The sequence below is a fragment of the Myxocyprinus asiaticus genome, chromosome 46, assembly GCF_019703515.2.
Source record: "Myxocyprinus asiaticus isolate MX2 ecotype Aquarium Trade chromosome 46, UBuf_Myxa_2, whole genome shotgun sequence".
Taxonomy (NCBI): Eukaryota; Metazoa; Chordata; class Actinopteri; order Cypriniformes; family Catostomidae; genus Myxocyprinus; species Myxocyprinus asiaticus.
The window spans coordinates 16,937,229-16,949,663 of NC_059389.1; the positions used below are offsets into that span (position 1 = coordinate 16,937,229).

The 12,435-nt window shown below is 37.0% G+C and overlaps 1 protein-coding gene across 2 annotated transcripts in view; it reads left to right on the forward strand.

The window, feature by feature from the left end:
• LOC127435605 (chemokine-like protein TAFA-5) overlaps nucleotides 1-849 on the forward strand; it is an 88,454-nt gene extending 87,605 nt beyond the window's left edge. For both annotated transcript variants that reach the window (XM_051689190.1, XM_051689191.1), the window contains exon 4: nucleotides 6-849. In XM_051689190.1, the coding sequence (XP_051545150.1) occupies nucleotides 6-14 (9 nt within the window). In that variant the 3' untranslated portion in view covers nucleotides 15-849. The remainder of the gene's footprint in view (nucleotides 1-5) is intronic.
• The last annotated feature ends 11,586 nt before the right edge of the window (nucleotides 850-12,435 follow it).

A 12,435-nucleotide genomic window follows, 5' to 3' on the forward strand; every position in this document is an offset into this window, starting at 1 on the left:
CCTAGGTATCCTGACGCCAGTGGGGGGCGATTTTCCCAAGAGAGGTGCCACATTTGGAAGCACCTCTTCATTCTCCAAAACAACAGCTGGACGGGGGAGTGGAGCATTCATCATAGTCGTGTTAGCCCTGTCTGTCAGTCTCTCCATTAGTCCTTCAGTCTCATAAGTAAAGGGGTGAGGACCTCTCGCTATGGAGTTTATACACTGACCATGAGGAATGGATCCCCCCTCCTCCTACATGGCCGATGTTTTGTTTGCCAATGCCGAATCTGGAAAATTATCAGTAAAATGACGGACATTGACGGACACAAAATAGTTTATGAATCGAACCTGCTTTGGCTCAATCAATGTGTGGGGATCTATCAACATTTTACAGACCAAAGAAATATGGAAAAACTATTTCTGTGGAAGGATTTCCAGTACAAATCAGCTACTTCTGCTTTGAAAAACGCAAGTAAAAACGCACACATACCTGAGCTTTGTAAGGAGTTTTCCCAATTGAGCACACTTAAATGGACAACAAAAGACTTCTACAATAAAACTGAGTTGTCTGTTGACTTTTCTTCATTTGTAGATCTGCTGCCATTGTTGTGAAATGAACTGAAATCAGCTAGGATTTGGAAATGTGGTTTAGCATGGCAGGTGATCTAACAAACAGAACATTATCCACCTGACCCAAAGAGACTATAGCAGAGACTGGAATACACTTCTGCTTTGGAAGAGACCATCCTATGTATTTTCAGAGTCATAAAGTTATATATATTTAACAGTTTTATATGATGTATCTTTGTAGTGAACCTTATTTAACACTGACAATGTGATCCTATTCATAAAGGGTGGCTTGAAAAACGTCATGTCCTGGAAAGTTATTTACACGTTGCTTTCTTCGCAAATGATAATAGTTAATGACAAAAGAAAATATAAAAATATAAGTGTTTTTGTGAGTAAACATTTGTTTTGTAAGACAAATATAATATAGTACACACATAAAAATTAACTGTAAACCACCTTGACAAGGTTATATACATCAGTATACGGCTATGGGTCAAATGTGTTTTACCGCAGCCATTGTACACTGGCAAATTCATCTTATAAAAACTGTTTATGTGTCAGTACTTCTGTGATATCTGTCATATCAAGATAGTCACCCCATTAAGATAATGGCCCTTATGAGATAATGGACCGTCTGCCGCACAAAGCCCCGTGTCCTGCGTGGTTTCTCTTAGACCATTACTCTGCCCTTGTTGGCCCATCTCCTCCTCCTCTCTCAGCTCCGGGTCTTTGGAGGAATGCTGCTGTCAACCAGGCTTCAAGCTTCATTTAACATCACTAACAGCCTGCATTACACACAGCGTCTCTCAGCTACAGCCGCAGTGCCCCCCAATAACACCCTCCCCCCACACCCCAGCCCCAAATGTACCCTGAGTGTACTGTATATGAGGATTTGAAGGAGAATGGTGTTGGCTTGATTTGTTGGTTTTACTGTTGCTCTCTTAAGAGTTTACCAACATATCTTAAAGGAATACTCCAGGTTCAATACAAGGGTTCAACCATTTGATTTCCCTGAAAAGTGTGACACTGTGGCTCTGTGGTGCTTTTAAAACATTGTTCTGTTTGTTAAGGCAACATTGTCACCATCAATGTGAGTTTGAGGTGGGACTATCTGTTTGTGGACAAATGAAAGACGAGGAGGAGTGTTCTGGAAATCTATTAAAAAACAATCATTAGCTTTGCATTTCAATTTGCCAAAATTACACACTAATCTAAGGAATATTCCAGGTTTAATACAAATTAAGCTCAATCAACAGCATTTGTGGCATAATATAGATTACCACAAAATCCCTTGTTTATATATAATTAAAAAAAAAAGAAAAAAAAAGAAAAAAAGAAAAATTACAATGGAAGTCAATGGAGCCAGTCCATAAACATTAAAATACTCACTTAAAAAAATTTATAATAGCTACAAGATGTAAACATTATGCATGTTAACATGATTTTAGTGTCATAAAATCGCTTACAGCAGGGGTTTTCAAAGTCATAGACAGTGGGCATAGACAATTGTTTGACATTATTTAATCATTTTTATCATTTATTGTTTAACGAGAAAAGTGCAGAAGTTATTAACTGAATTGTGACATCGAATATACAACTTTTTTATATTAAACTTATCTAAAATGATCTAAGATTATATCATTTTTACAATGGTGGAGAAAAAATGGAACAAAAACAATGCTAGTTCCTAGCAAAAAAAAACAAACAAAAAAAAAACAATTTGAAATTCCAATAATGAACATGTTAGGGTGCAGAAGATCTGTAATCAGAAGATCTGTAACAAAGGGGAGGGGTGTGTGTGTGTGCAAAGGACTACTGAATAGAAACTCTTCTTCAATGTCCATGTTTTTCACGTAACTCACAGCTGGCCACATCAGTGGATTCGTCGATCTGGAGTGCAAACAATGGGCTGTGCCTGATGCTGTCTAACATTTGCTCCTTCACATCCTGTGCCATGTCAGAGATGCACCGACCCACTGTGTTGTCAGAGAGTGGAATAGAATCAAGATTAGAAGCCGCTGCCTCTCCTACTATAAAGGAACACATATCTTTGGCTACCAGCAGAATCAATGACTCTCTGATGTTATGTGCTTTGCCCGCCTTGGCAATACGCAGTGCAACGTGATATGAAGCTTCAGTGGCCTTTACATTTAATTTGACAAATTCTCCAACAACTTTTTTCTGACCTTGAAAGGCTTGAAGTTTTCTTTGAAAAAACTCAGGAGATTTTCCTGATACCTCAGCATGCTTGGTGTCAAGGTGTCTGCGGAGTTTAGCAGGACGCATGCTGTCATTTGCTAAAATCTCCTGACAAACGACACATAAAGGTCATGGTGCATCAACTGATCCTGTCCATGTAAATCCTAAACTTAAATACTGCTCATCGTATCGTCGTCTTTTGGGTTTGACCCCTGAAATTTGAACGATTAGAATCTGGTGGTCTCAGAAACCGCTCCATTGTAATTACAGACTAATATGTCATGTCTACTTTAGTGGTGGGCTTGACAAACATCAGATAATCTTTACAAAGATTCTTAATATATATATATATATATATATATATATATATATATATATATATATATATATATATATATATATATATATATATATATATATCAGTACTGTGCAAAAGTTTTAGGCACTTGTGAAAATTGTTGCATAGTGAGGATGTCTTCAAAATAATGCCATAAATAGTTTTCATTTATCACTTAATGTCATACAAAGTTCAGTAAACATAAAAAAAGCTAAATCAATATTTGTTGTGACCACCTTTGCCTTTAAAACAGCACCAATACTCCTAGGTACACCTGGACACAGTTTTTCTTGGTTGTTGGAAGATGGGATGTTCCAAGCTTCTTGGAGAATTTGCCACAGTTCTTCTATATATTTAGGCTGTCTCAATTGCTTCTGTCTCTTCATGTTATCTCAGACTGACACGATGTTCAGTGGGGGGCTTTGTGGGGGCCATGACATCTGTTGCAGGGCTCCCTGTTCTTCTAATCTTTTCTATTTGTAAAAGTAATGTTTGAGAGTCTAACATTTATATTTCCTATTGACACACTAAAGCTGAATATATAAATAACCAACTTAAGACAAATGCGTTTGTGAAACATCTTATGTGCCTAAGACTTTTGCACAGTACTCACTCACTCACTCTCTGGTGGCTCAGCGGTTAAGGCTCTGAGTTACTGATCAGAAGGTCAGGGGTTCAAGCCCCAGCACCACCAAGATGCCACTGTTGGGCCCTTGAGCAAGGTCCTTGACCCTATCTGCTTCAGGGGTGCTGTATCATGGCTGACCCTGCACTCTGACCCCAGCTTAGCTGGGATATGTGGGAAAAAAAAGAATTTCATTGTATATGTGTGATAATTAATTAATATATATATATATATAGTGAATTATTATTATATATATTATAATAATTCACTATATATATATATATATATACTTTTGAAACAGATTGACAGATTGGCCCCATTCACTTCCATTGTAAGTGCCTCACTGCACTGAATTTAGCTTTTTTTTAAGTGAACAAGGGTCAAGCTGAAAATACTTTTTGTGGTAATCAGCATTTTGCAACAAATGCTTTCGACTAAGCTTAACTTTTGAACCCGGAATATTCCTTTAATTTAAGATGTATTCTCTGAAAACAAGTCTTATTCTTATTATCTTCCACTATTTTGCTTGTGACTTTAAAAACCTGCAATTGTTATCAAAATGTTACATTTTGATTTAATCCGTATAACCTTTGTTAATGTAATCTAATTAATAATTAGGTTGATTTAAGATTTTTGAGTTATGTGAAACCAGTTAATTTAGATGTTACCAGGTGAAGCACATTTTTAAGTGAACTGACAAGATATTTTGGAGTGTATCTTGTTTTAAAGATGTTTAGACATTTTACAGGCAAAAAAAAAAAAAAAAAATACTGATTAAGAAAAGATTTTTTTGCATTGCAGATAATAAGATTCTCTGTGGACATTTTTAATACCGTTTTTTTTTTTTTTTTTTAATTGAGCTATTTTAAATTCAGCAGCAACTGTTGCCTAGTTATCTTTTCTTTTCACTGATATCTATTTTATCTGTTGAAATGCCATTGCAAACAATTAGCCCTTCTTAAAAACCTGTAAGGAATGCGGCAATGAGGAGCAAAGATGAGGTAAAGAGGCTCTCTTGAGTTCATAATCAAGCTTTGACATGTCGCACTGAACCATCTCAAATTCCCATACAAATCTTACCGGCTTGGCTCACTCATCCATGGATTAATGAGAAAAATTACAGACTTTGCCAGTTCCCTTAAAATCCCATTTACATTCTGTCAGCTCCTATTAAGGATGAAAATCATGACAATGGGCAAAAATATGCATGGGAGAGAAATCCAGGACCAGACAGACCATCATGGTAATTCCGACCCTGCTTACCAAGGCACCAGTTGATTTCTCCTTAATTTGGGCTTCCCTCCCCACAAACCCTGACAGAAAAACAGCTTTAACAATATCATATACTAATTACAAGCACCAGTAACAGTATCAGCCATAGATTAGAGGTATTAAATGATGAGCTATAACCACAGTTTTTGCATAAGCAGAAAGACTTTTGAAAGGAAAACAAGGCAGGCAGCCTGATGTTCTGCATAGTGCAGCTCTGTGCCTTGGTGTAATTTTTTTTTTTTTTTTATAATTTCGAATGACACAGATTATAATAGATTTTTGAAATAATCCGGATTATCGCAGTCATTACTGCCACATTTGATCAATGCAACAAAAAACAAAAAAAATTAATAATACTCTCAGTGGTCACACATCATTATGTTTGTTATGGCTCAAAGCAGGTGGCGATCTTATTTCAATTAATAATGGGCATGCCTATCAAAATGAAGCCTCTTTTTACTGAACTCTGTAGACAAAGACGAGTCATCTGCAATTCAAATGATTTTGATCACTAGACACAGAGAGGCACAACATTGATAGCATTGCTTCAATTTGTTTAGTAAAATGTCAAAGCAAATCGTTGCGTCTCAGCTGTGTTTATGAAAAAACTCCACGTTTCAGATTTGGAGGAGATTAAAAAGAGATGAAATGCCCTGAATGTGTAATTGTGTGAAATCTAAACCCAGGACCCTTTTTATAGTGCAAATTTCTGATTTAAGGGAAAACTGAAGGAGAAGTCCCAAAATTGTCGATAATTGCAAGTGTGCAATTATGTATTAGCATTATAAAAACCGCTGCACACATAAAAAATTATAACATTGCACCTGAGATGAACGCAAGTAGGGGGACGTGGTTTACCCACAGGCTAAGCGAATGTTGCAAGCGTTTCAGCTCGACAGAGCTCCTCCAGGCCCGTTTGGTGAATTATGGTCTGCCCTTCAAGCAGTCATCTACGCCCGCCATTAGTCATCTATGCCCGGTGTCCCCATTCTTGAAAGAGGTCTGGAATGTGATCTCAAACCAAACTGAGACCTGGTTGTCACCCTACCAGTCCACCCTCAGTCCCTTTGGGGCCTATCACATGGGACCACAAAAAAATTGACTTTGAGTTGAGGGAGATGCTTTAGCCTCCAATGGGACCTTCACATTCAGGTTTAACACTTGAAATTTTTTGATTTGGGCAAATACTTTGAGGGTCATGCAGGATGAAATGATGTTTTGCAAGAATTAATTGAATTGTTCATTGAATACACAGTCAGCACTAGCAGGACCGATGAAGCATGCCCACTAAAAGGGGATGCAGCATAAAACAGTGTGACCTCTTAAGGGGAAAGTCTCTGAAATAGAACCCTGGAATATACTCCAATAACAAATCAGGTCTAACATGATCTCCTTCCCTCTCGTAACCATGATGTATTAGCCACTGGTACTGAACTAAGGAACACAATGTCCAAATTAGTCAACATTTTATGGACTATGATTTCAGCCCATGGAAATCATACATGTAATAGAGCGCAACAGTGCTCGCCCACTTTTTCAGTCATCTGGGTTCCAGAAGTATTATCTCCATTATTTTCTTCCATAAACTTTTCATAAAATCCTTCATAAAAGAGAAGTAAGCCACGAACCAAACCAACCAGCTCCAAGGTAAACATAACATCAAGAACTTTGAAAATCAGACATAAAGACGAAGGTACAAGACTGTGTACTTACCGTCTTTCATGAGTGCACAGACTAAAATCCCATGAATCATTGCGAATGATGTCATTGAATAAAAAATTATGGGACTATATAAAACTATTGATTTTAGGTTGTTGATTATAGGTATAGAAACAATGTATTTTACGTTTATTGCAAAATATTGGTGAAGGGAGACCGACTCAGTTACATCATGCACAGTGCATCATGGGAGTTGGCGGTCCCTCCAAGGCATGTTTCGCAGGTTTAGTTGGTCGTGGTTCTCTGATTGGTGGATCTTCTCTGCTGTACCATGAGTAATGTAGTTGTTTACCATTAATTCCACTATCAAACATGATTTTTAAACAATAAAGTTGAAATAATGCAAATGGATGGTTTCAATGGAAGCATACACCATGAATGAACAACCTCGTAGCTCACGGTAGGTCTGTCTTTAAAGGTTTATAAGTTATTGTTGAAAATCTATTCATCTATGGGATAAATGAATGGGATTTTTACTTCCAGAACCAGACTGTTTTGCTCTATTAACTTTCACATTTGAGTTTGAAATCACAAACATTCTGTGGCCCGTTTGAGTATTCCATCAATGTAAGTCTATATGATATTGGGGATTTTTGATCATTCGTTACTGGAAAACTGTATATCCGATCAGTTAGAAAAGTCATAGAAACCAGAGTCAGAGCAGTCTGAGGTTTGGTGAATGCAGCTTTAAAGCTCTAGCAGGGGTTACAATTGGACATTTTGGTCTTGGTTTAGAGATTCTGAAAAAACTTTTATCCAAGTTTGTAGAATAACAGCTTAATTAAATATTAAACAATTTACATATTTGGGGCATTTTTGTCACTGTTGGTGTAAATTTTGCTTCCAGCTGTGGTTAATTTCTGAAAAATTTTGAAAAATACTAATCTTTGGGATGAAAATAGAAATTTGTAGTTACTATACCCCTGAATTTAATGGACTACCCCCAAAACAATGGATTCTCGGAGACAATGGAGACTTTTGGACTTGTACAGAAATGAACTGTACAAAACATTTTCATTGCAGTATTTATGTCAGAGGTTAACCCTCTCAGCAGTAGTATTATCAAAATGTAATGCTCCAAAACAGCATCATCCTTGCAATGGCAGAACATTGAACTGCAAGGGGCATCTGCAAAATAGGATTATAAAGATGCACACCAGCGAGGCAGCGCTCCTCTGACCGCGAGTCATTCTGAGCTGAATCTACCAAAACTGATTGATTCGAGTCTACGATTCACCAGACACCTGAATGTCACCTTTCCACATCGGTGCCATTCACTGCACAGAGTGATTGAAAGCGAGAGCAGAGGTGAGAGGGAAAGGGATGCTTGTGGCTTGGGGAGATATGAACTTAATGCAGGAACGCAGGGAGGAAGACAAGTCTGGGGGGCAGAAGTGCACAGAATGCCACAGCTGAAAACGGGGAGATAGGGGAACATTCATTTTGTTACAGAGGTCTCTAAGTCTTCATTTCCAGGGAGTCTCCAACTGTTAGGTGGAAACATCTGATAAGAACCAGATGTCACTGTCATAATTTCGGTCTGTATCATACTCTCATTCATAACCTTGGTCAGCTTTCCACATGAGGATATTTACTAAAAACCAGAAGCTATGTAATTTTAGTGACCCTATAGGAAGTTATGATATATGATATGTAATTTAGCCTTAGCAATTACAAAATGATACAAAATTAAAAAAGTATTACATACAGACTCAACATTGTTTCACGACAACTTATAATAATTCATACAAGATGATGAAATTGTAAGAAATCCTGTGACTTAACTCGTATGAAACGGTACTAATTTTATTCTCTACCTACCAATCAACAAACATAATTTTAAATCGAAACAATACAGGCATCAAAGTTTAGCTGGCCTCCTATCCACACTTTATTTAAGAAAGGGTTTGAGGTTAAACTTAAAGCTACACAACAGAAATTTGGGCTCTCTAGCAGCATCTGTGGTTGAAACCTAAAAAGCAAGCAACTTGCGGAGGAACATTTTATGTGAGTTGTGTTTTGGCACTGCTCACTGCGTGGATGAATCTCATGGTTTGACTCAAACTGTTTGAGGTTACCTGCTTTGCCAGTAATCACTCAGAGATTTTCATCTGCAGAGTCGTAACGGGCTATTTTCATGTTGATGTTATTCGTTTAAACATTTATAACTGAAATATTACTTGCTTTGAGAAAGGTAAACAACACACTTATTTACATATTTTAATTTGATTATTCAAGTGTTTTATCCACTACACATTAATGTTTGTATTGTACTACACATATCAATTTAAGAGGCGACACTCGTGATATAGCTGATATGTGTTCAATTAAAGAAACATATTTTTATATTACAATCTACAGATTAGTTGGGCAATGCATGTAATATAAAATCATAAAACAAGGATTCAATAAGAATGCGGATGAAATATACTTTATCCCACAGCCACCACCATTGTGTCCTTGAGCAAGGCACTTAACTCCAGGTTGCTCCAGGGGGATTGTCCCTGTAGTCAGGGCACTGTAAGTCGCTTTGGATAAAAGCGTCTGCCAAATGCATAAATGTAAATGTAAATGTAAACATAAAAATAATACGCAGAAATATGCAATATAACAATTACAATAATAAACCGTTTTTGTAATCGTTTCTTTGGAGGCAAAGCTATAATAGAGAGATAGTTACACGCTTAAATGAATATGTACATTACTGTGCTTTGAAATTGGTACATTATAAACAACTTGAGATGAGCAGACATTCAGACTTTCAGATGCAATTTAAAAAGGTCCATACAGTTAAACACACTATCTTTTAAAAGGGCAATGGAAAGTGACAACAACCTGGAATTTGTGCGACTGCGGTAAAAGAAATAAGAAAACAACGGCACCAACACACACTTAGAGAATCACGAAACTGCAGCCATGTTATAAAATACTCAGTAGTCATGAATATTAGTAAACATTGTACAGTAACGTACAAAATACGTAGCCTACTACTACACACATCGCAATCTGTAAACACAACATCCCCCCGAGAAATGTTCGATTCATTAAAGCATGACAACCAATATAAGCTTCAACAACCCCACCAGAAAACATATCCAAGCATTATAGCAAATAAACAACTTCGCCAAACAGTTAAACATTCATACGGAGAAAGATGTCCTGCCACTGATGTCCTGAACTGCGACTGATTGAACAGACATAGCTTCCCCAGCCAGCACACACATGCGACACAGCCGGACCTTCTTTTCTGAGCTTACAGACATGACGTAAACACGCAAGGTCGAATGACATAAACTTGCAATTTCGCGCCAAATTCAACCCGACAGCTCTAAATAACAATCATTAATTGCAGGCTATTGAATCGGGGTAAGACAAGGACAGGGTTTTGAACACGTTTTTTTTTTTTTTTTTATGTACGGAGTCAATAATGAACTTTTGTTAATTACAAAATCATACGTAGTGCAGCTTTAAGAAAAACAGTAAGAACGCTTATTTAAAACAATAATGTTTCTCTTTCTTCCATGCACAACAGGGATTTTCTTTAGGGTTAGGGGGTTACACTTTGTGGTTAGGTTTAGTTCTGGGTTGAGGGGAAACTTAGGAAAATTTTTACTAACATCATTAGTTAGTTTGTTTCTTTTTTATTTATGGGAATAAAAGTTACACGTAATTGTACAAGCAAACTTATACAGTTTCTTACAATTTTGCCATCTCGTACTATTATTATGACTCATAATGAGACAGAGTTGTCCAGACTCAGTGCAAACTAACCAGTAAAGCATAATTCCAGCCTTAGGTGTGCTTTTTTATTATTTTTTGTTTTAAGATTAAAGTTTCAAAATCTCTCATTGACCCCACACTTTATTTACACAGAACTAAATCCTAAAACCTAAACTTATCTAAAACTTTAAAACGTTCTTTTCTAGTACTGGTATGTTCTTCAGGAAATGCACATCTAATTTTGACTTGATCTACATCATCTATCAACCTATAACTGTTTTAGCCCCCTCTCAAATATCTTGGCACAGAGATTATTAATCATTGCTCCTGATCTTCATGCAGCGCTTGTCTTCCTGTGACATTTCCTGGTGTGGCCTTGCTTGTGTCCATCCTGCTGAGTTGCTCATCTATGCTTGCTAATCCAACATGCGTGACAGCTGACCGCTGATGCTAACAATAGCAAGACAGCACGGACAGCCCGTTCTAAAGACTGTCAAATGATAAATTACCCTCTTCAGTCACTCTAACCGAGAGCCAGTTAGGTCACACAAACAGCTTGACGTGACATTTTTCCGGTACTGTATGCAAACCGCTGCCAATCAATTAACAGCTTGCCTTTCTTTACCCCTCAACTGCATATTGGGATTGTGGAAAATTGACTGTAGAGGGGAAATCAACACAAAAGAATCCTGCAGTTCAGGGTCAGAATGATACAGTAAAAACAAATAACTTTGTCTGTGAAAATGAGCCTGAGAGAACAGCTTTGTTCATAATAACACTGCTCTTTATTGAAATTTCCAAAAAACCAACAAACGGGCACAACCTTAAAGGAATAAAAAAAGTGGAGATTTATAGTAGACTTAAATATTGATTTGTTTCTCACCCACACCTGTCATATTGCTTTAGAAGACATGGATTTAATCACTTCTTATGGATTACTTTTATGCTGCCTTTATTTGATTTTTAGAGCTTCAAAGTTCTGGCCACCATTCACTTGCATTGTATGGACCTACAGAGCTGAAATATTCTTATAAAAATCTTCATTTGTGTTCTGCAGAAGAAAGAAAATCATACACATCTGGGATGGCATGAGGCTGAGTAAATGATGAGAGAATTTTTATTTTTGGTTGAACTATTCCTTTAAAAAATCCAGAGGGAGTCTGATTTAAAAGGTTTTCTTTATTATTATTATTATTATTATTATTATTATTATTATTATTATTAAAGAGAGCACATCAATCTATCAGTACACACATTTACATTGATATTTTCAATTTTTTCCCCATTTTACCCCCTCTATGAAAGTGTCAAGTTCTGAACACTTAACCACCACCCAGCCCTACGCATTCCATCCAAACCTAGAGTGCCTTTTCAGAAAAAAAAAAAAAAAACATATACACAATATACATATGCATAAAATATACATACATAAATACATGTAAGTAATATTGTAAGAATACAATTGCCCCCAATGGGGTAACCTCAATAATGTAACATTCGTGCCTCAGAATTCACCATGCAAATATTGCACATAAAGCAGGACAATTTAATTCAGATCAACTGGATGGGAAGGAAGTGAGGCCATTAAAATATGTGATCAGAGGTTGCCAATATGTCTCAAATCTATCTGCAGATCCTCTTATGGCAAATTACATTTTTTCTAAATTAAGAAATGTCATCAGATCCCCTATCCAAGATGTTCCACAACAGGAGTATTCTTCGACAGGCAATAAGGGAAGAAAATTACTCTAAACTGTTTTGCGGTAAGGGACAAGTTTTCCTCTGGGATTCCAAAGATGGCTATCTAAGGCGATGGGGGAATTGTTAGTAAAAATTTTCCAAAGTTTCCCCTCAACCCAACAACTGGATTTGAACAGTGTTGGGAGGGGGAAAAGGGCAAGCTACTATACACCAGGGCTTTTAAAGATGAGGAGTAACAAGAGCTAGCTTCCAATTTGCACCAATTGCTGTCAGGCTCATGCATCCAGAGCAGAATCTTATGCAGGTTTGC